General features: G+C 41.0%; 1 protein-coding gene and 1 long non-coding RNA gene across 6 annotated transcripts in view; both read left to right on the plus strand.

Moving 5' to 3' along the window:
• The first annotated feature begins 1563 nt into the window (after nt 1-1563).
• LOC119007024 (rho guanine nucleotide exchange factor 9) overlaps nt 1564-25137 on the plus strand; it is a 47027-nt gene continuing 23453 nt past the window's right edge. For 4 of the 5 annotated variants that reach the window (XM_037076302.1, XM_037076304.1, XM_037076305.1 and 1 more), the window contains exons 1-5: nt 1564-1916; nt 3197-4884; nt 6046-6384; nt 7631-7757; nt 7867-7973. In XM_037076302.1, the coding sequence (XP_036932197.1) occupies nt 3277-4884; nt 6046-6384; nt 7631-7757; nt 7867-7973 (2181 nt within the window). In that variant the 5' untranslated portion in view covers nt 1564-1916; nt 3197-3276. The remainder of the gene's footprint in view (nt 1917-3196; nt 4885-6045; nt 6385-7630; nt 7758-7866; nt 7974-25137) is intronic. The other variant, XM_037076306.1, reaches the window with a different exon arrangement.
• Nucleotides 19215-24171, plus strand: LOC119007033. Its single transcript, XR_005070985.1, has 4 exons — nt 19215-22024; nt 22942-23026; nt 23212-23332; nt 23721-24171. It is a non-coding gene; the product is annotated as an uncharacterized LOC119007033 (long non-coding RNA).

Below are 25137 nucleotides of genomic sequence, written 5' to 3' on the forward strand. Positions count from 1 at the left end.
CACTCGCGGTAAATAGGCAGCAAAGTCAACTCGCTGTAATGCATGCAGCTCGCCAAACGTCAACAAAACTTATCATTTCAGACACAGGCCCAGCTGGTAGAGAGCCTATAAATCTCTAATCTGTCTCCCTCCATTCATCCCCCACTTTATTCCCCCCCCCCCCCCCCCCCCCTCACGCCTTCTGTCATTCATACGAAGTGCTGTTTGGATGAATTTATATTTCAAAAAGATAAGCGTTTATGTCTGTATGAGCTAGATCTGAGCCGAAGCATTATGGCATGTTTGAGCCAGGATGTCTGACGGGAGGACGTGGAGGTGGGGAGGACAACAGGAAGACTGCTTGGTGTTGTGAGGAAGTGAGTGAGTAAGGGCAGCAAGGAGGGAAGAAGCAAGGGAATGGGAGCGAAGGAGTAAGTCAACACAAAACTGTGATGAGAAAAATAACAAAAAACAAAGCAAATATGCTGGTATATATGTGTGTGTGTATATATGTATATATGTATATGTACACATATACCATATTTTATATATATATATATATATATATATATATATATATATATATATATATATATATATATATATATATATATATATATATATAATAAGACCATGTTAGGTCTACATATGTGCAAAAGATGCTCCATCAGAACAGAGGTCATATGAAGACGGGGTTGCTGTAATTCACAGTGACAGTTGCGGATGAGTTATGGGGGAAGTGTAGCATGTAAATCACCATGTTGCTACTGCTACTACTACTACTACAACCTCAAGTGCTTAAAGCCGCTCCGGGCAGAGAGGGCCAGAGAGAGGAGAGCGGCTCCTCGGGCAGAGCAAGGGAAGCGTGGACACATAGAGATATTTACATACAGTCAGACAGACTTCCTGGCATTGTCAGCCTGAGAGCGTTGATGTCAGATCCACTCCTTCCTGTGCAGAAGGGAGAACGCCATGCGATGACAATGGGCCCAAAACAGGACAAAGAGGAAATGTTTAAATTTAGGCCCCCTTCTTCCACCATCTCCTCTTCCACAGCTATAGCGGCGCTCTGGAGCTGTTTGGTTTTTGTGAATTCCTTCGGTTCTCCCCTCCCCGAGCTCTCTCTCCCCCATTGTGTCATTTCAATAGAAGGATTTTCACATTCAACGCAAATCCCAAAGGAGGATCAGCGACGGAGACCAGAGTTCAGTCAATCACTTGTTTTCACTGATGTTCCTTTCAGGAGATATGTAAGTGTCTCATTATAAAACCCATCCAACAAATGGGATAGAAAATGTGAAAAAACTGTAAGTATACATAAAAAAATATTAACTACAATGACCATGGATAATAGATTGGTATTATATAAGATAGTCAAGGGAAGGAAAATAGGATTAAAGGCACTGTAAACATTCCAAGGTTAAAATTATATATATATATATATATATATATATATATATATATGAAAACTAACTCTGCTCTAAACTTGTTATACATGATAACAGTTTGAATCAAGCATAATTACAGTGTCTTTCCGTGTGTGTGTGTGTGTGTGTGTGTGTGTGTGTGTGTGTGTGTGTGTGTGTGCGCGCAGGGTGTGTGTCGCTCGCTGTCTGCGTGAGAGCATTATCACAAATCAGAGTGTCGGCGTCTGCAGGAGCTCACAGGGCAAGAGTTCACCGGTCTATCCCTAACTCCGGGAGTTTTCTCTAACTTTGATGATAGCGGACCCAAGTTTAGTTTAGAGGGCAAGAAGAAGAAAACACCAGGAGCTTCTACGAGGGAGTCGCTGTCCGCAACATAACTTCTGCCTTACTCATGGATTTAAGTTAAACCCGTCAAAGCAGCGGTGGATATGTCGAGCCGGTGTTAAAGACGCTGTTTTCATTGACTTCCAGCACAGCGGGACGCTACGGGACGTTTCTTTTTTCCTGCGGGTAAGTTAACTTTGTTAGCTTTAACGGCTCAATAAAGCGACCAAACGAGACACGTTTATTTATTTCTCATTATTTACTACAAGTCGACATGAAAGTTATTGATAAGTTATTGATTAGTTTAACTCACACAGACGGTCAGCTCGGCTCACATTCTGAACTTTACGCTACAGACTAAATTACATTACTTAACTGGAACGTTAACGTCAATTTTAGTGACGCCATATTTAAAAAGAAAACGACATAATGCTAACTGACAGACACCCAGCCTGCCCAACAAGAAGCTAACTCACCCTGTCTGCCACTCTGAGCTCCTGTACAGTCAGTTTTAGCTAACTGCAGATGGAGACTGGGCTGCTTGTGACAGTCTATGGAAGCCAAAAACAACAAAAATCGTTATATACATATAAATACATATATCTATTTAACATGTATAAAAGTTTACACCATTATAACCATATCTACGAGCCTGTAGTGAACAATTAAAAGAAACTGTGATGTTAAAGACACGTCACATTTTATATTTAACATTAAATGCTTAAAATGGATTTAATGCTTGCAAATACTAACACATGCAAAAATGAGTATCATCCTCATAAACATTTCTATGTTTTTTATATTGAGTACTCTCTTTTGATAGTTTTCTTTAAAGGCTACACATGAAATTGTGATATTATGCAAACAGAACAGCCTGAATGAAACACAACAAATCAAATGCTGGGGGTCCCTATTTATTCAGGAGGCTTCTATACATTAAATGGATTATTACACGGAGAGTAATTAACATGTAGTAGTGTAGCGATTGGCCAGCATCTTTCTCCTTGTTCCTCAAAAGACGGCGCTTGTCTGAGCTATGATGATGTCACAGCCGGAGAAGGGCCTGAAATAACCAGTGTTTCCATGACAACACAGCCTCCTGGTTTAAATGGTGGACGGGGGACTGTGTCTCAAATAATTACTTTGGATAATGTGGACCAAATATGGGGGGCAGTGGGTGTTTGTGACTGTTGACTCATGGTACAAAAGCCCTTATCTGAAAATCACAAAATGAGACCTCTGATGCTCTGACTGTGGTTTAGTGTTCAAGTAGCACTACATGTCTATTATTCTTGAACGTTTGACCTCCCATGTAGAAAAAAACGCAGCTCGCCCGCCACTGAGAATATGTTATATGATACATTCGGCATATACTTACAAGCAAGACAGAATAAGCATGGCATGAAAATGTAGGCTGTAAGTTTAATGTCAAAGTCCTAAATAAAAATGTGGTTTTCTTCCTCCAGGTATTACAGAGAGAGAGAGAGGAAGGCCTGAGACATGATGTCCATTGGAGCTGATAGCTGACACTGTAGAATGAGAGAGGATGGAACAGACAGACAACCCTGCCCCTGAGAGTAACAGCCCTAATGGGTTTGTCAACCGAGTGTTTAATGTTTCTCTGGATGTGGAGAATGAGACGAGCAGTGTTTATATTCAGGAGACTGGGCCAGGGCCTGCAGATGGGCAGGGAGTCACCCAGGCTGCCTCTCCTCAGACCCCTGTCAAGGACAGACAGGAGGTCAACCGGAGGCCCCGTGCTACAGGGGGCATCTGGAAGATCTTGAACCGCAAGAGAACTGCCTCAGAGCTGGAGCGCAGACCCCACTCTATGATCCTGCCAGGGGAGGCTTCCATCCCTAAACTCTCATTTGCTGACAAAGTTCGCTCTTTCAAAAAGCTGAAATCTCCCTCTGTGTTTAGAGGAAAGACAGGGAAACTGTCCACTGCTAAATTCGGCAGCTCCTTGGTGGATGAAGAATCTTTCTGCCACAACATTGGCACTCCGCAACAGTCCAGTAGGGGCACACTTAAAAATCGTGGCAAGAGGCATTCATATGCTGGCTACACGGCAGAATTTGACTGCTCGTTTGAAGACATTGACCTGCCAGCTCCTATTGACAGCCACCAGCCCACTGTGTTAGGAGAGGCTGTGACTCAGAATGGTTGTAAACCACCAGAAAGAGTTTGCTATACTAAAAGAAGCCACAACAACTCAACCAACTGTAATAAAACAGCTGCAGGCTGTGAAGAGCCTGGGATTAAAGGTTGCCCGAACACCCACCAGGGGAGAGGGAGGAGGCACAAAGATGTTTGGAGTTACCTGAGGAGGATTTCCCTTTTGGGGAAGGCCAATCCTGCCTACTCAGAGAGGAGTTTTGACTCTGAGCTTCACTCTTTCGACAAGACCATGGAATCAGATTATGGTTCTGTTGACTTTGAGAGTGTCAGAGACTTTCAACCACCACCCCCTAAACACTCTGACACCAAGGGCCACTTTGGTGGGCTTTTCAAGTTTTTCAACAGTGTAGCAGAGACAGCCAGAAAATGGCGGACAACATCCCACTCCTTCACTCCTCCGGAGGGGGATAGCACTCAGATGAGCTCCCCACGGGCCCCACAGCGCACAGTGGACAACATTCACAGTGTGTCTCTGACCCTTCACAGTGACGGACTTCCAAAATCTCAGCCTATTCCATCGTCACCAGTGACCACTAAACCCTCACACTCCAGTAGCTTTGACAGCGAGGTTTCAGCATCTGTGACAGTTGGACGATCCCCTAAGGTGGTCCTGAAAGCCTTCAGGGCATGCTCAGGACCCCCGGCTGTCAATGGTCTTCAGAGTTCTAATGGCACAGATGAACATTTAGACAGAGAGACAAACCATAGGTCAACAGCCATAGTAGAGAATCATATCTCCCAGTCAAAACCAAACACAGAGACTAAAACAGGAGCAGAGGTTGAGAGGGATCCATTAAACTGTCTCTGTCAAGAGGAAAAGGTAGAGGGACAGACAGGAAATGAGCAGGATTCCAGGGATGCTCCACCTGACTCCCACCAGATGCAGGATGTGAATGTCCAATCACAACAGGGTGATAAAGAGAGCACAACCAATAGTGTACCAGCATCAGATTCCACAGAGGAAATATTTAAGGTATGTGACTTTAAGTACAAAATGAGCTGTGTTCATTACCAGCTACTGGATTTGAATAAATGTATTTGTTAAACAAGCTGGTCATTTGTGTTGCTAAACTACTGTTGTGTTAAGATATTCATGTGTAATATGTCTCACATTTATGCCATAACCACATTCCATTGCAGGCTATTTCCACATCATTAACATTGCCAAAGGCATGCATCATGTAATTACTTCTCAAAATATCATTTATGTAACTGTTTTAACCACAGCCATTCTTTTGCTTCTTAAAATCATCAACAGCAAACTCGACCATAAATGGCACCAGAACTCTTACTCATGTATTCTTGGTATAAGTCCTAGGTGTGGTTCATTAACTGTCAGGGAGAAACAAAAACATTCAGCAGACCAGCCTGTGAGGACATGACTTGGGCAACTACTCTACAGTTGTCCTTTTGCCCCATCTGTTGGAGAGATGAGGAAACAGTCAGTAATTACAATAGTAGACAACATCATATCGGCAGTTTGTCCTTTCCTGCTTAGCAAGGAGAGAGTAGCTTGCAAGGAAACCCTATTTCCCATGAAGCTGCCCATGTGTGTGACTGCGGTGGCCCTACAGCTCTGTGACGTCTGTGCTCCATGACGGCACCCTTCCCTCCTCACTCCAGTGGAGGCATTAGTCATCGCCCTCCTAGTCACACCAACGAGTCAGGACATGTTAGCCACAACTCCTAATGACAGAATGAGATGTGACATCTCCAATACTCAGCACACTTTCATAGGGGTTTATTATGCAAGGGCAAGGGCTGTGGGAATCTGTGTTTAGGGGAGGGTGTTAACGTGCAGTGCTGAAGCAATTTAGGAGAAATGATGAGTCCCGGAAAATCCTCCTCCCTCAACGCCAACTGTTTACAAATTATATCTACCTGACAGCTGTATTGTTTTTTCTTGTGTTCTGAAATGTAACTGCTATTAAGGGGCAGTCTTGGCACCTGTGGCTCACTACCTGATGCACTGCCTTTAGGAACTTGAGCTCGTGGTTAGTATAATCTTCTAAGAGGAATCATCAAGTATATTTTGGTGAATCTATTGAGACATTCCTTCTAATCCCCTGCACAAGAAATAAAATGTTGCACCTTTATCTGGGCCAAACTTGCTGAGTATCTGTGCCAATCACAGCTGTGTGAGCAGATTGCCAGCCAGACAGGCAGCAGTGTAAGACAGCCGTGCCCAGCCGTGCCCCACTCTAGCACAGAGAAGACCTCTGTACCTCACAAGCCCAGGCGCCCTCGTCCTCGCCCGGCCTCAGCTGTACTGGAACCGTGGAGGCCCAACCCCGACCGAGATCTCTACAACCATTATAGTGAGGTTGGCTCACTGTGCCGACGGAGACGCAGGCCTGCTCCTACCATGCATCACTCTCCAGGGCAGAGACGGACAGCTGCACGCTCCAGGCCTTGCTCTGTCATAGAGACCAGTGTTACTAGGGAGACGCAGTCCACGGAGCTGCACCACAGAGTAAGATGTCAAATGACAAACACAGGCTTTTATGCATAATTTCCCTAAAAGCAAACACAGACATAAAAGGACAAATAAGCAGTCACATAATCAATTATAGGGATAAAAATGCATTTATATTTGAGTAACTGCAACAACTGTTCAATTAATCTATTAGTCCATTGAAAGAAATTTAATTGTCAACTATTTAATTATCAATTGATAGTTTCAGTCATTTTTCAGACAAACACTTTTTAATGTGAGGATTTTTTTCTCATATATGATGATAAATAGTCTGTAAGTTTTGGACAGTTGGTTGGACACAATAAGCAATTTAAAGATATCACTTTGGGCTCTGGAAGATTGTGATGAGTATTTTTCCTTTTTTTTCACACAATTTATTGATTTTCAGTAAAAAAAAAAAAAAAAGCAACAGAATAATTATTAGTTAATAACACATGGAATAATTATTAGTTGCAGCCCTAACATATAGTAGACATGAAAATACAGTATAACATGATGTTGAAAAAAATGAGTGGGTGGACAGTCTCAGTGGTAGCTTCCAACTCACTGATAAATATAACCATAATGTCCATAATGAATCAAACACACACTACAGATTTTGAAGGGTAGCGCAGTACTAACCCAGTATTTATGCCACTCACTGTTAGCTGCAACAATGCATGCATGCTCTGCCCCATTTATAGAGGCCAGTATTTCTGGACGCTGCTTTTCCCTCAGCTCATTTTCTCTCGCTCCCTTTATTTCTCCTTTTCTCTCTCTCTCTCACACCCTTTTCTTTCTTTCTTTCTTTCTTTCTTTCTTTCTTTCTTTCTTTCTTTCTTTCTTTCTTTCTTTCTTTCTTTTTTTGTGGCTTCTCTCCCTCTCTCCCTCACTCTCAGTCTTTCTCTGTGGCCAATTTTCTGCCTCATCGCTCCCATAAGCTCTACCTCTCGTTGCCCTAACTCAGAGTCAGTTCATTTTAACCTGAGAGACCGCCGGGTTGGCATGATGTATAGTCTCTCTTGGTTTGCTGCGGGGCATGCACACCGACCAATGCACCAGAATAGACTTGCTGAATGTGAAATACTTTAATTCTGTGCAACAAAAAAAAAATGGGACGAGGCAGTATGGAAGAATTTATTTATTTTTTTTTTACTTGAAGGGCGGAGGAATGTGTGCATTCAACCTTGTGTGTGCGAGCATGTGCATCAAAGTAACTCTGTATGGAATATAGAAGATGCCCTAACTACTCAGTACCCTCTAGGCCTTGTCTCGCCCCCCGGGTGTGTCACCGTTAGAGCCCCCGCTCAGGGTGACTCTCCAGCGGTGCCGCTCCCTTCCGCTGCCCCCCAGTGCCCTCGCTGCATTGGCATTGCTCCTGCCTCCCTCAGGTACCATTGCATTTTTTTTTCAACATTAATATGCAGACTGGTGATTGATGTGTGTTTGTAAAATTGATCACTTGTTTACCCGCCCGTCTGCATGTGTCTGTCCCTGCAGACATGGGTCAGTCATCATCGTCGGTGCGTCTGCGGTCTGGAGGCTCTGGTAGCTGCAGGAGGAGGAGGCTCTTGAGACCTGGTTCAGAACCACTGCAGGTCAACATTGTGAGTCGAACACACACCACTCATAAACACACACACACATAAATACAGATCGATTTTACTTATCATTCTCTCAGGATTTCAAGGCCTTTAGAGGGATTCATTAAAATCATCAGGTTTGCACAGAAATAAAGAGCTGTGACCGCTATATATCGGGGCTGTCAAAAAAAAGCCGAGAATGATGTTCTATTACTTTTTTTTAAAAAAAACACATGGGTTGGAGCCAATTAGATAATTATTTTTTGCAAAATGATGTCCTTAAGAGGGCAGATCAATACAATGAAAGGCATAATTACTTGTGAAGGTATATGTAGTTAAACATAAACATGCCTTTTAGCAGATCCGCATGCCTACACATTGCAAAATAAGCTAATAAATAATGTCCCATACCATGAAACATTTTAAGACTGTAGACCTCTCTGTCTCTCTCACTCACTCACAACTGTGGTTGTTTCCAGAGTGAGAGCTGGGGATGCGCTGCCTCTGAGAGCGAGACCAAAAGAGTAGTTTGTAACATGTGACATGTTACTCAATAGCATAATAGCGCAACTGTTGCTCAAATGGCTTGCATGCAGCTATTTCCGAGGGTCCTGCAATTTTACGTCTGCTGAGCAAATTTTTGTTGATTTCTCTGAGTGCAAATCACTTCCTCGACAACTAAGTACTCTGTCATCATCATCAATTTCTGAATTATCATTTTGGCTTGACCTTAATTTACTCTTCATTTAATGGTAGTAACTTTGTATGTATAACTCCTGTCCATCTTGCAGTTAATGCAGTACAGCGAGGCAGACAGCCATGGTCACAGCTGGCATCATGCTGCATTTTCCCCAGCCAAGTAGTAATTTTCACAGTCAAATCTGAGATGTTGTTTTGTTTGTTTTTTTCAACTCAATCCATTCATTTATATATTTGAATTTAGAATATTTCTTCACAGCTAAATATATGTGATATTAAAGGGCTTTCACACCCGCACGCACACATACACCCACATGCGTCACACTGAGTTGCTTCACCTATTGCACATGTGAGCAGATGCAGATGAGATAATAGGATGTTTAATAGAGTAGGAGTATGACTGATAAATAACCTCTCACTGGTGCTGCTAATATGGAGATGACAGAGCACTGGTCAATGTTTCATCAGATAATGAAGCAACTGATCCGTGAAGATGGTGGCCATGTAGATTAATGTCATCCAGTACTCTTAGGCTATTACTCATCCTGAATCGGCCACCCAACATTTCAGATGTTTTTTTTTAATCTGATGAGAGCATACACGCAGACAAGTGAAGTGAATTCAACAGCAGCAAAAAAAGGAATGACATTAAATCGTTTTCATACACCTGTCGTGTTGGAATCTATGAGAAAGTGTAACGTGTCTTTGTCAGCTGTGTAAAATTAGCTTCAGAGTACGTTGGAGTATTACTACTCAGGAAGTGAAACCAGGCATTTCAGAATCCGTGCTTTGATGTGCAAGTGGCCTCGGGGGGATTCTCGTGGAAGGCGATGCAGAGTGTCTCTGAAACATCCTGACACAGCAGTGAACATTTCTGGGGTTGTGTCCAACATGTACACCTATAGAACTTCAATGCACAGGGCTAAACACCACTTACACTATTAATTGATCATACTAAATTGAATCTCTTCTGAGTCTCCAGATTTTTTTCTTTCATTCTGTTAAGAAATACCTTTGAGCACATGTTTAATGTGATACATATTTATTAGCATTCATTATACAAGCAATGTATGATCAATATAATCCAAGAATGAGTGTTCACAGTGTTGGTTTACTATTTTACAGTGGACTTCAGTTCAAACTGTTTACACAGACAGACAGGATTAACCACAGCATTTCAAGCACAATAACTAGTCCATTTTCACGAGATATGCGGTTAACTCAACTGTTGAATGATGAGCCCTGGGGATTTTAGCACTGGCACGTCCTTGGCATTGAAATTAACTAAACTGTATCTTTGAGGAGGTGATACTACAGCATTTCAGCTTTGATTATAACTTTTTTCGTTGCTGGTCTAAATAGTGTTTGTGAGCCACTGCTCGTTGTTGCCATGACACTCTGCTGGCTCCTGTTCATCTTCTTGCTTCTATCTTTAGGCAGCCTTTTTAAGTGTGAGCTAAATAGAGAAAGTGTGTGGGTGAGTGAGAGAAAAAGGGGTGGGAGAGAAACAGAGAGGGGAAGAGAGAGATGCTCCCTTTGTATGTGCACTTTTGTGTCGTGGCCCTCCCCTGGGGTAGGGGACATGGACTCATAACACTGGAAATGTCTCATGTGTTTAAATGGCAAGGGATTTATGACTGCATCTTGACTTGGAGGTAGCATCTTTATATATATATATATATATATATATATATATATATATATATATATATGATGTATACGCACAATATGACATAACATGTTAGTGCAGCTTTAGAGCAGTCACGTGGATAGATGATGCTTCAACATTAAATCTGTGTGTTGCAGTCTTATTTCTGGTAAGCCATGCATTGTTTATTCGGTATGGCTCTCGTGTCAGGGTCGGATCTGATGTTTGTGATACGGTGCAGTGTCTGTTACAGCCTTCCTATCAGGATGACTACTGGAGCCTAGAGGCCGCAGGCAGAGAGAAAGCATTCTCACTGCAGTGGATTAACTGCTAATGCTGACGCCTCTCTTCTCCCTTTCATTTAAATGGATTCCTCCCCCCTAGTCACTGCCCTCTCCTCTCCTCTCCTCTCCTCTCCTCTCCTCTCCTCTCCTCTCCTCTCCTCTCCTCTCCTCTCCTCTCTTCTCCTATCCTCTCCTCTAACAAACCCTTAGCAGTGGTAGCAGTCTTTGTTAATTCCTATGCAGATGAGAGGACAGTTTCCTGTGTGTTACTAATGCTGTGCCCGAAGCTCTGCAGACAACTTGTCAGTAAGGGGGAGTGTCTTATTAAGGACTTCACACAGATTTAGAGTTTCAACAGAAATTTTATGATTAAGTTTGGGCTAACCTAGCTCTGTCTGGTCATAATCATATTATGCAATGCTATCTATTTATTATGAATGCATGAGTCAGCAGGCAGTGGCTAGTTAGGGAAATAGTAGGGCAGGGATGAAAGAGGACAAATTCGTGTTGAACAACTATTTATGAGGGTACTTTAATACACATGATAGGCACAAGTGCTCATATGTTAATATAACCACATATGCATAGTCTCTGTTTGTGTCCGCCTCCAAGGCCTCAGCCCCTCTACACACACACACACACACACACACACACACACACACACACACACACACACACACACACACACACACACACACACACTTCACATGCTCTCCTGCCGATTCAGAATTCATCTGTCAGGGTGTGTGAGTCATTGCATTGACGACCTCATTATTTGGTGAGGAATGATTAGCAACGGCTAGTGATATCTCTGTCAAACACGCTGTGAATGTGTGGCATTCACTTCACCCTGGGCTTTATTTTAGAGCCCTGTGAGACAGACCATGAGAATAGGTATTCCTGAAAATAACCGCACGTATGTACAGTCTGCACTCTGAGCCACAGGCGACCTAGAATCTTTTATCAGTGTTCATTCAACATGGTTCCCCTGCCAAGGTGCAGGCGCACATCTGCTGTGACTTACTGCAGCCACCAGCTAATACTGTTTTGTGGGATGCAGCGGCTCTGATAAATAGTAGTGCCGCTGACTGAATCTGAGCAGGTGGTTGTGTCAGAGCCTCCCTAGGCTGTTTCTTCCAAAGAATGGGTTTCTGCCTGTCAGGTGTGTGTGCCTGTGTTGTTGTTGTTGTTGTTGTTGTTGTTGAATGCATAGGCTGGTAACTCCATGCTTATGTGGCATGTGTGTTAAGAGAGCGAGACAGCTAGGCTCAGGGCCTTTTTCTTCTTATATAACCATTGAGAGGGTTTCCTTTGCTCCCTGCAAAAGCCATCTCCACTTTTATTTCAGATGGCTGCATGTTCCCAGAGACTGGAGGAGAAGTGTTGTGCGTTCATTCTCTTACTCACTGGTGTTTCCTGTTTTACAATATCTCCATATCAGTATTTTGTCAGATCATGCATGCCCATGCATGTAAAAAAAATGTGCTTTCTTGCAGCACATTCTGTTTTATACCTCATCAAGGCCGGTATTTTTATCTGTCTATCATCACCACAACTATGTTATGCTGCTGCCACAGGAGGACACTGGAGATATATTCGAGGATGGTTTCAGTAATATCACAACATGCACTGATTTTTGTTACAAGACTATTTAAGGCCTTAGGCACTCCAATGCTTGCTATCCAGCAATGGTTATTTTATTTGTGATAGTTTTCCCAGGCTGCTTAGATTGTTTGTTTTCATGGTGATTTGACAGGTTTATATTAGGGTAAAGACTTTTCTTGGTCTCAAGTCAACGCAGAAGAATGTCACCTTGTGTTTGGTAATATGATAATATAATGATCCCTTATTATCTGACAGCACAATCTTAATGCGGACAGCCCACAGGCGAAAATGTGTTACAGCTATCTTTCACATAGATTTTATGTGTGTATTAATTCCACTGTAAACTTTGACTGTAGCTATTATGTGTGTTGGTGTTTGTACATTTTTTATGTATTTATTTGATTTTTTTTTTTACAGCTTTTCACCTGACTGACTTGTTACAATCAAGTCAGCTGCCTTTACTGGTATGACATCTACATTAATCTCATTATTCTGTACAAAACATTGCATTATAGAGAGGATGTCGTGAGGCCCGTGTCCTGCCATTGTTTAGCTGTACCTGTAACAGCCTAAAAGAATCCACCATATTCTTCTTCAAATCTGTTATTAATTGAGGCATTAAGTGAATCTGAATTGACTTAAAGTTGCCCTCTGGATTTCCAGACCACCTACAGTGCTGTGAAGCAAGGTTTTTACTAATGGGTCACTGTTTTTTTTTTTTCTGTATGCACAATACATGTGCAGTGCAATACAAATCGCCACTAGTTTTCGATGATCGTAACTTATTAATGGTAGGATGCAAAAAACTTGCACTGCACCAACAAATATTGAAGTAAACATTACACAATAAATAAAAGCTGCTTTGCAGGTATTTTATTAGGAACAAAGTGCAGTCAATGTGTTTATTAAAACTCAAAGATACACACAATGTGCTTTGTTGGGAAACACTGAATGTAGTTTACAAGAGAACACCACAAGGCATGTTTAATTACAAACAAAGACACTTAATAACTCTGTCTTCAGCTGGGGAAGTATGAATTACACAAAGCTTATTTTTCAACTACTTAATTTTGATAATGCACAGCTCTCTTTGCACCACCATTAGGCCGAAAACATTCCACACAAGATATTTAATGACGGATTTTCATTAAACTTTAAGTAGATTTATTTAACAACTTAAGTGTTACAATCATACAAAAGTGATTGATGATGAACAAACCGTTTCTTTTTCAATCCTATTCAAAATTAAGCATACATAGATGTTATTTTCATGGTCAGCTCTCAGGCAGACTAAAAACAGATTCAGATGTCATCAGCATTGACAGTGGGGCCAAAAAGACGAGGAAACTAAAATAGCAAGTATTTACACTCATCCGAGGTGCAAATACATTATTCAGAGCTGATTGGGGGTTGTCATCTTCCTGCTTTGTCAACATACAGGCTAATATCTGTTGGCGGTTGTCCTAGGGATCATGTGTGTTTTGCATAAATTGTCTATGCCCACTCAATCTGCCTTACTCTGAAATTATCCACAAATAATGTAAACATTCATCATGTTCTGTTGCTTCGTCAATTCACGAAAAGAAGCATTTTGTAATATCTGGAAATATTGCTATGAAATACAATTCCGACTCCAGCTGGAGGAGTAGGTAATGGCAGCATCCTGATGAAATTATTTGAAAGACACACTACAGGCAGCTCTTTGTTATAATAAAATCAATTTCCAGTGCTCTTTTTTCACATTTGCTTAAATACTTGTTGTTGTTTGAGTAGATTTCACATTTTACCTATGAACAATGATCCTTTTGATTGAAGCAATTTTCAAAACATTTTATTTGAGTAAATTCAAAACAAGACAACTGCTGTGATCTAAATATACAATAATTGAGTATTTGCAATAGGATGGTTGAATAGGATTGAGTAGAATAGATAACTCCAGCCTAGGTCACTTTGTCCCTGCCTTAAAATAATGAGACAGAAGCTAACTGCCTGTACAGAGTTCTGCTAGTTAGAATGTATCCTGCAGGCCTCTGTGAAAGATGGGCTGGATTTTTCTGGCAGCTGCCACTTCTTGTGTACATTATTTAGCTTAACTTTCTGCCTCTGACCTCCCTGGCTCCATGGTACACCACATGCGGCGTCGGAGAAAACCCTCCTTCACATACACGTATTATGCAACCACCTCGCTCCCTGTGCTTGTTCCTCGTTCCCTCTCTCCTTCCGCCTCCCCCTCTTCCTGACCCCAGAGCTCGCTCGTCATCCCTCCCTCCATCACTTCCATCTCTGTTTTCTCCTCTCCTTGGATCAAGTTTTCTCTCCCCCACTGTCTTGTCTTCGCCTCCTCGCCTCCTCTCGCCTCCTCTCGCCCCCTATTCGCTCCATCCCCTTCCTCCCTCCAGCATGTGAAAACACCTGCTTCCTGCGACCTGTTGTTTGCTTGTGAGTGGTTGTGTGTTTGAGTATGAGTGCGTGCAAGTCCATGTGTGCACCCATGCCTGTCATATATCTTAGCTAGGAAGCTTGTTAGTGGGTGATTTAAAGGACAGAGGCACTACATCAGGCACAGTGTATAGAGTCTTTGATGGTGGGAATTGACCTATCAACAGGAAGTGAGGTGTTGAGAAACACAGAATGCCAAACGAGCCTGCACTCAAATATCGTTTCACTGCAGAGTTTTGCATTTCAATCCGATGTTCTGCTTTTGAACTCGCGTGGCGAGGAAGCAGTCAGAATATAAAATCATTTTAGCTCAGAGGACAGGTGGAGCTGTAGATTTTTGTATCCCAGCCCCTCCTCCTGCTATAGCAAGTCATATATCTGTGCCATAGATATATAATTTGTTAGTGGGTATGATGGTTAATGAGAGCACTTGAGTAGGCAGTTTGTTGCCAAACATAGGGTCTTTTTCTGTTGATGTGAATAGCCTAACAGCCTGAAAAACTAGTGGAGGATACTGCTCTTACCTCCCAATGTTCTGGTCTGCAGGTGGCTGGCAGTGCTCTGATGAATGATGACACTAGCGAACACGCTCAGTACACTCACAAGCAGCACAGTAGAAGTACAGTAAAGCAGTACTGACTTAGGTAACCAACCAAATCCTAGCACAAGTCATTCAGTTTTATCCCGCAGCTTGGCTCTCAAGTGACCAATCTTTGAGCTTTATTTAAGCACACACTGGCTCAGTATAACAGTCTGTATTTTCAACAGTCTTCCTTAATGCTTCATTTTTGTTGCAGTTTGTGAAAATGCTAGAATGCTGCCTTTGGGGAGCTTGTTATACTGTCTTTTAGCCAAGGCACTGGTTCCCCTCTGTGGGAAATTTTACTGAAATTTTATACTTGCCATAACTTCACTGAAGAGTGGAAAGCTTCAGGGAGCTTGTAGAAAGTCAATTCATCTTCTAATCTTGAGATGAATCAAGGAGGTGTCTTGGTGGATATGCAATGTAGTCAACATGTTTGCAAATGAAGTTAAGTCCACTGGGCAGATGGGAATAAGGGTGAATAGGTCATCTGATGAAATACATTGCAGTAAAATTATAGATATGATATAATTACTATAAAAATATATATTGTTGTTCTACTACTTCTGTTTTTGTCTCACTTTGTCTTGTTTCATTTTTATCTCCCATTCAGTCACTTTTTCCTTCCTCCTTATGACTCTTGTAATCTCTTGAGCCCCATGTGACAGTACATTACCCCAGCAAGGGCTTGATAAAGTCACATCTCATACGATATAATAAAACGGTCTCATAATAACCACAAACATAGCTTACAGTAATGGTAAGCAATGAATATAAACTGTCCTCATCTTTTATTTTCTTAGACTGTTCAACGTGCACTTATTGCCTTGTTGGGAGTCAGATGAGTCTATGGGTTTCATCTCAGAGGTCACCCTTGGATACTGCTCAGAAAAGGGCAGTCACAAATATTTGACAGATGATAAGATCAACCATTTGTCAGTGTCTTTCTATCATGGGCTAACTTCAACCAATCAGATCAACAAACTATATGACTCCAGTCAGGAGAAGAGCGAAAATATCTTTTCCATTGAGTGAAACCTTGAACGTTGTTCTTTGCTCTTCTTTCAATTGAATATAATCTCCTGTTCTGATGCTATAGCCGTATCTACGCTAGCCTCTTTAGGAGGTGCCATTGTTGTTTTCGAACAGTTGTTTCTTACTGTTGTCACACATAAAGCTGCCAGAAGTACCTCATATTTGATTGGTCCGAACCACTTTGGTTCTGAGACAATCGCATAACTTGAAGCGTGGCACGATTAGTTTTTGTGTGAGTCTGCAATCTCGTGAATATATTTTATTTGATATCCACCCACCTTAGTTTAGCACAAACACTGGAAACACTCAATAGCAGCTGGTAAAGCTCCCCACGAAAGACAAAATACACTATCTAGCTCTAAAGCTAATTAATTAACATGTTCATATTATATCTCATACAACTCCTAATTATAAGGTGTGTGCAGTGACTTAACATCGAGTCTTCGCTTCAGTGTGTAGCTGCCACACAACCTGCATAGGCTCCAAAAAGTTACACTGTCTTTCAGGCCAAGAAATAGTGCCCCAGGTAATCCAATTTAAAACAAGATAACTAGATAACATGGTAAAAAGGAAAGCAAATGAGTTTACATCCCAAAACAATTTACCAGTACTTTAACTTTTACCATAATGCCTGAAAGGAATCATTAAGATGTTTTCCCAAAGTGGTCCAATATAATTTGGATTTGTTTATAGAAGCACATGGGGACAGGGCTCAGCCTGAGGTCTCTGTATTATGCTTTCAGACATTAATGCCACAGTTAACCTACTTCTTCATAGTAAATAAAATACAATTATCAAAGTAGTATAGTAATGACTTTCTGTCAGGGAGGTGTGGAAAACATTTAGAGGTGTAATAAATTACCTTCATATATTATGTTTCTCCTCTACAGGCTTGTCCTTAAAAGTTTGTTTTTATTCCACAGGAGACTTTATATACCCTAAATTCTGAGAGTTCATGTTTTCCGTTTCCCTGCTAGAGCTCAACAATGTAATGCAGACTCACAAGGGGCTGCCTTAAAGAACACTGTCGCAGGGCAGATTCATCTTATTTCAACAGTCTCCGGAACATGAAGATATTGCACTGGTTTATCATTAAATAATCATTCATTTTTTTCTGGTCCCATGGCTTTGTCATGAACAAGTAGGACAATTTCTTCTGAAGCCGCCGGGTCTAGTAATGCTGTAATATCACTTCTGATGTCTGTGACTCTACTTTCTCCACCCTACTTGGCATGACATACCACTTTAATCTGATCCATCTCTCACTATTTATTAAAATTAACTGTGCTCTGACCCACTGACTTTGCCTTTACACCAACAGCCAAACTGAGCTGAACGGATAAACAGCTGATGTCTGAACAATGGTGACAAAACTGTGTTCAGGAAAAGTCCAGCGATTTATTTTTAGGGCGCTTTGTGGCTGGAAGGCCTGGGAGGAAGCAGGAAGTCAGTGTGGTTGTCGTGGGGATGGGAGGGGAACAAAAGAATTGGAGCAGACTGAAGGGGAAATGGGCGTGCCTCCCATTAGCCAAATACCTACTGACCACAAACAGATTCATTTGCAAGCACTGAAATGTGAAGTCTTATTCAGGGAGTGACTGCATGAAGAATTTTCAAGAAAAATCTGCAGAAAGAGAGTGTTGAATGTCATGAATTAAACAGACTTTGATTCATCCACGTCCTACTAGTGCTGGACTTAATCTAATGCTTAAAAAAACTGAAGTGTCTGAAATATTTTTAGTCTTTCATCTTAAGGTGAGAGGTGCAAGCTTTGTTTCTCATACTGGCTGTCAGTGGGGCAGTGATGGATGATGCCAATATTGTAGCAAATGTCCACTCCCTAAAGTAGCTGAGCTTCCTGTCTACCTCCTACCAGGATACTACTAACTATTATGAGTAGATATTTCCCTGAGCCATGAATTTGGAATTATTGCTCTGTGGCAATGGTATAATTACACCATGCTTTTTCCAAAGCATTGCATCAACTTGTAACAAGGAAGATGTCGAGGATGTGCTTTGTACTCACATCTGTTTGTAATGTTCATTGACAGGATATTGAGGCATACTTGAGGTCTGGAGAGAGGCCAGTTTGATGACCTCTGTTATTTGCTGATGATCTTCTCCCATTGGCTGAATTGGACCCATTTATTGTATGTGTGTACTGGAGTAGTTCTCTCATGGGGAAAGATGTCCCAATCAATTGTGGACTAAGCAGCTGCTCCTCTGGAAGGAGTTCAGGGTCATTTTCACATGTGAGGGTGAAGTATGAGATCATGAGATTGACTCTCAGTTTGGTGCAGTGGCTACAAACATTAAGTCAGACCCTGGTGATGAACATAGTACACAGCCACAAAGGTCGCTTTTTCTGATTCTGACCTGTCTGTGTGCTGAGGAAAGTGACAGAAATTATGCAATTTCAGTTTCTATGCAAGATGATTAAAAGACACTGTAGGTCCATCCAATCACATTGTTTGTGAAACTGCTGGTTGGCTACAGGCATGGTTTAGATGTGATGACTAGCAGCAAAAGAAAACAAAAGTAAAAAACTGCATGAGGTTAGCATAAATGCTGCTGTAGCATCTGATATGTTAGAACTAGGGAGTATATTTTTTCGATGTTTTTCACTTTTCTCTCAATTGGCTTTAGTAAGATTTTACCGTCGGCAGCTAGTGCACACTCACAACTGCTATAGTGCTCAGATAGCCCTGCCTCCTCGCACTCTTCTAACTGTGGTAAAAGTAAATTAACTTTGATGCATTATTTTTGAATAAAAATATAATATTGTATGCCTCAATATAGTGATATTTTTCAAGGTATTTTATGAAAGTTAGAAATTCCAGTATCGTGACACATTACACTCGTGACACTACCTCCTATCATATCAGCTTTAGCTGAACTTTGGGACATGCGGATGTCAGCTTTGTTTTTAAGAGAGAATTTTGAAAAATACGTTTCAATTTTTTTTAAATGATCAAGAGAAGGAGTCAGTGAGGATTGTCCTCATATATTAAAATTAAGAGAACGCAGTTGATGCGGGTGACGTATTAACACCTCTTCTTAAAGGTCGAACAGACATAGCTGATTGTGTAGAAAATCAGACACTGACCCATGACATCGTGAAGTGATCTGCGTTACATTGGCTTGACCAGTTTTACTCTGAACCCATGATAAATGACAAGAAATTGATAGATGATGCCACAACCCAGAGAGGAAAGAACATATGCTGAACATTTTTTATCTTTATTAATTTGTTGTCTTCAACAATTTTCCATCACAAAAACCCTATTATTATCACATGACCTCTGTGTTTACTGAAATATGGAAGGTTATTTGGGTAGAATTTTACAAATTAGAGACATAGCAGATTTGTACTAGATTAAGATCACAGACGACCTCCACAGTTTCCCTGATGATGCTAATCCCATGCGAATATGGCTTTAAACTGCAGCAATTCAAATCCCTCACAATAATGACAGCCCTGAAAACAACTAAACTGTGTTTGTTGTGAATATAATTCACATACAGTAAGTGAAAGTCCAGCTATATTTAACATGTGATTCTCAGCTGTGAGAAACATTCAGCTGTTTTTACAAACTCTCCCTCTCTTTTGTATAATGTATGAGTATATTAGCATTGGTGTCTGTGCAGATTTAGACTTTCAGATGTGACCTTTGTTGTCTAAATGTCAGGGAGATTGGAGAGGGAGCCCACAGAGGTAACGCAGGCTTATGTAATCTGCTCACTCTGCGTTTCACACACACATGCACACACACAAGCACAGAGCAGGAAAAAAAAAAAGAAGCTTGTTTGAGGACGGTTGTCATATCTCAGCTGTGATGCCTCGTACAGCTCTCTGCAATTCACTGAAAGCCTGGCTTTCAGGAACCTTTGCTTTTATCAGCATGTATGTGCAGAAAGTGGCCTGGAAATTATTTATGGCTTTAAAAATACTGATACAGTGCACTCCTTTGGTGTTATTCTTTTAAACTTATTCTGGGGTCTTTTGATCCATCTTAGAGCTCTCAGCTGAATGTGAAGACAGTGCAGTTTGGAGAGGGCTTTTTGTGTCTGTGCATGCTATATGGTTGACTTGGTGCTGACTGGATCAGGAGTGCTGGGACTGAACTGAACTGATTCCCCTGCATGAATTAATTCATGATCATGTGGCGCTCTCTTAACATGCCCACAATGAGAGGCACCAGGACAAGTGCTGCAGGCTGGCAATGCGCTTATGTGTAATACGGTATTCACCTTAAGTATGTGAGGCTGAAATAACTATGTGCATGCCAATGACAAACACATGCATCAGATGAGAGCTGGAGTCATTGTGTCCTGTCACTCAAAACACTTGTAGCACAGAGCCATAAAGAAATACTGCACCCAAAAGCAATTCAGAAACATGCTACGTGTCAGCTGTTGTCAAAACCAATTAACAATGGTTTCAGTTGATTCCAACAGCAGTTTTGTGGCAAAAATCGTACCCAAGTGCCCACAGAAACTTCTCAGAACACTCTTCAGCCACAACTCCCTTTCCTGGTATCTATCCAAATGCTCAGTTTTGTTCCAAACACTCCTATTTTTGACAAAAGGAATCAACTTGCAACTAAACTTGTTTATGTTGGCCCTGAGCACTAAAAGCTAACCAAGCTAGCAGCAACTGCACAATGTTTATTTAGCCATATGCCAGTGTGAATGTGACACTTTGGAACATATTGAGCATATGGAATGGCAGCCTCAGGGAGGGTTTGAGCAGTTTCTACTGACATTTTGATACCTTTTTCATGCCATGAAGCTGGGTTGAATTATTCAAGGGAATAATGTCTTCATACGTCATTGCTTGACTTCATTTGTGACCTTTAAAATTATATTGGGCCAAAATGATATTGGATGTGACAGTTGGGGGGAGTTTGAATGTGTATGAAACTTAGGAAATTTTAAGAGACATTTCTTTTGTATGTGCGTGTACAACTTAATGTCTTTCTCTACTCTGTCACATGATTACCACATTAGTGCACAGCACTTTTCCTGGGGGCCTGGAAATGAGATTCACCATAAGTACTGGGCACACCTCAGTGCCTGCGAATATCTTTTTCTGTTCCACAAATTACTGTAGTGTTTTTTGGTGTTCTTTTTTTTAGACTGCAGATACACACACCCTTAAGTTGTGGTTTGGAACTGTCCATGTTTCAACTGTTAGCTGTGTTTTGATGTACTTTCATTTATTCAGAAAAGCTTTTCTGAGCCCCAAAGTGTTTTGTTCCTTTCATTTAGTTATTCACCTGCATATCTGGAGGTTGTCTCTGCAACCACATACTGATTTATGGGACACTACGGAGGTCCACTGGGGCAGTTTGTGGTTAACCAGGTTGCATTAACCAGTTGAAATCCATCATGCATTTCCCTACCTATGTTTTAAGTGTATAGATCCTGGTTTGAGTGCATGTGTGCTCACATCAGCCTACAGGATTAAAGTTATTATCAAAATGTATCCACAAAATGCTGCTGAGCTAGTAGTAACTTTAGTGAGTATAGTAGTAGTGAGCGTCTTCGAAACTGTCGTGTTCGCAACTTGAAAATGGGTAAGAGGAAGAAACGCCCGGGTGGTGCTGAGAAACAGCGATTAAAAAAGTTGAAGTCTCTGGAGGTGGAGGCTTCTAAATGTGCGAAGTTGATGGACCTTTTTGGTGCCGGGACCACCAACCTGCCAGCAGCCACAGGTGCTGCTGCACCGAGAGACGAGGGAGGAGGACCTAATGATGACGAGTGAGTGGAGGCAGACATGGTAAGTAACGTTAGCCTGGGGCTGGCTAGGCTAAATTTTTGAGACAAAACAAAGTAAAAAATGTTTTTACATTGAATGTGATGTGACCTAACTAACTGCATACTGATAAATGCAGCTTCCGCTAATGCTAACGTTGCTCCTCAGGGACTGAAGCCGTTATTTTTCTAACATGTGACAGCATATTAGCCCAGAGTTGAAGGGCTATGACTGTCGGTAGTTGTGGTTGATTTTGTTCAAATATGCCGAATTGTGATATCATGGGTTTTTATTGTTCAGATGATTTAGCTAAGCTAGCTAACAGATGCTAATGTCAGCGGTCTCTTGATGCCATAGCAACCATAAACATTCACGTGGACTGATGAGCTGTAAATAGAGATGCAGAATCAAGCTGAGATACATTGAATTTTAGCACAAAATACAAGCAAACCTGTAGGAAATAAGTTTAATTTCCAATGTTTACCATTGAATCTATTGTAATCTTTCAATTCATTTATTGTTTACTGAGGTGATAATTATTTAATAGGTATAATTTGTGTGTAACTTTAATTTGTGTGTAAATGTGTTACCTTTGCTGTAGTTTTCAAATGGCTGTGTATAGTGTTGTCTTGAGCATTTTCAGGTCATAAAGATCTGGCTTTTTTTCATTGAAAAACACTAGTAAAGTGTGATAGACTGACTTGCAAAGAAGAGTGAGCTGCTTAAATAGCTACTCCACTGACAAGGCGAGAAATATTTATTATTATTGTAATTATCAGAAATTGTCATTGTTAATTATTTATAATCATCATGGATGTAGTTATTAATTATTTGACATTTTAATGATTCTTTTCAGAAGTTTTATTGTGCTTGAAGTTTTATGTGTTGATCCTGAATGATGTGATCATGTACACTAAATTATCAATTATTCTCCATTAAAGGTTGTTCTGATATATTTGAGGAATCGTTCTCCCTCTGGTCTGTATGTGGACCTGTTCTCTCATTTCGGACCACTGTTAGAATTTGGTAAGTTTATCATGTATTTTTTAATGTTGTATAAATTCATACTTCATAATTATAAGAATTAATGATTTTTTAAAAAGTTTTAAAAGAAATGCACATCCAAAAAGATTTCCACTCTAAGTGCAGGACAGAGGAAAACATTTTCTTTCTTTTTCCAGACTTAATGTTTCCATGTCCCTCTCATGTAGACCACTTGACACTGAGGAGTTGTTCCCCCTCCGTCCATGTTCCAGGACTTGCTCTCTCTCTCTGCCTCCATTCTCTGCCTTTACTGCACTAAAGATTAGCTGTTGACTCTCCTGTAGTATAGTGAGTTTATCATTTTTTATGTTTTCTGAAAACATACTTAATTTGTGATGATTAGAGACATCCTGACCTGCTAGAAGTTCTTCTATGGTGCTTGCGTCATCCATCATATCTGAGACCTTCATCTTGACTTTGTGAGTTTATTATGCAACTTGTTTTGTCTCAGATTGGAAAAAAAGTTTGATTCTGATTATTTCCTTGTTGAAGATTTTCATATTGCTGATTTTAATTTTCCAACATCTGCATATCTTTTAAGTTCAATTAACAGTTATGGAGGTAGGCCTTAGGCCTCTTTTGAGACTTTTAAATCATCCGTCATGACAGATAAATGTGTTCACTAGGTGTCACTCGGCTACATATACTGAGTACAAGTTCTGTTTCTTTCTTGCAGGTCATTAATTTGATGAGGAGTGGAGCTGGCTGGCTGCGGACGAGGAAGTAGGGCAATACATACTTGTGCACATACACGTATGTGAGAATGCATATCTATTCAGACCTGTGATTCTTAGACTTTTTCACACAGCTATAGATATATATATATATATATTTTTTCAATTCTCTATTTATGGTTTCATAATGACTGAGTCACTGTTAATACAAATGAGTTCCAGCTCTAATGCTGCTACTGTCTGTAATATGTTTCTATTTAGATTATTTGTCAGGATATTTTGTTATTATTGTCCCTGTTTGTCCTTATCTCCCTGTTCCTCCACCCAACTGGTGCAGGTAGCACCCACCCCAAGTCTGGTTTTGGGTTCTTCCCGTCTCGTCCCACCCCTTGTTATAACTTCTGTTGTGATTTGATACTATAATGAATAAAGATTAATTGGTTTATTGCCATAGCTGTCAATTTTAGTCCTTGAGTTCATAGTTACGTGCTTTATTTGTTAACTGCTATCAAGGAATATGACTCTCCTTTGTAGTATGTGTGAGAGAAGACGCCGCAAGATTGGTTGACTTCTACGTGGTGTCCGCTGATAATGTAGTGGGCTGGTCTGGACAGAAAATGCCAGATCTGAATTTTGTCCCAGTCCACCCCTGCATCAGACCCTCGGGGTGAGGTAGGGAGGGTAAACCCTCTCTTAGGGACCTCATACACAAGGTCAACTATCGCCCAATGTCAGGCTATCTATGAGTGTCTGTGGCCCTAGATTTCGCTGTGTGTCTCGCCGACAGCTTTTCAGCCAACTGAACATGTTGAATCAGTGGTGGAGCCAGTCGGTTAGAAAAATCACTCTGATTGGCTGTTTAGCTAAGTGAATCGGAATTGAAAAATGGAAAAACAAAGGGAAAGCCCCTGAGCTTTATCATAACAACAAGTAACACCTAAGTGTTCCAGCATAACATATGAGCTAGTTAGCCACATCAAAAACGTTGGCCAAGTATGTTCCTGCAAACAGCAGATAAGTTCAAAACTGAACATTATTTTATATTATAAAATTGTGTAGGTTGAACTTTCTATTTCTCTCTTGTTCCAACACTGTGCATTTGCACAAAAACCATTTGCTTAGGATTAGAAAAATGTCATGGTTTGGCTTAAAATAGAGCAGATGGTCCAATTTCTCATGAAAAATAGCCAGTTTTGGTCGCCACAAAAACTGCTGGAAATGTCTGCAGGTCTCCTTAAAAAAATTCCACTGGTGTATGCGGATCTACAGAGGTTATTTGGCAGCCTTGTTGGCTTGTAATAACGCCACCTCTCTCGTCTCCTGATGTGAAATTCAGCTAATAAACATTCAGTGTGGACATGATATGCCATGTTTGCTACATATTTAGACCTTGAATATACAGGTAACTATGGTGTACAG

This window comes from Acanthopagrus latus, chromosome 18, assembly GCF_904848185.1.
Source record: "Acanthopagrus latus isolate v.2019 chromosome 18, fAcaLat1.1, whole genome shotgun sequence".
NCBI classification, from domain to species: Eukaryota; Metazoa; Chordata; class Actinopteri; order Spariformes; family Sparidae; genus Acanthopagrus; species Acanthopagrus latus.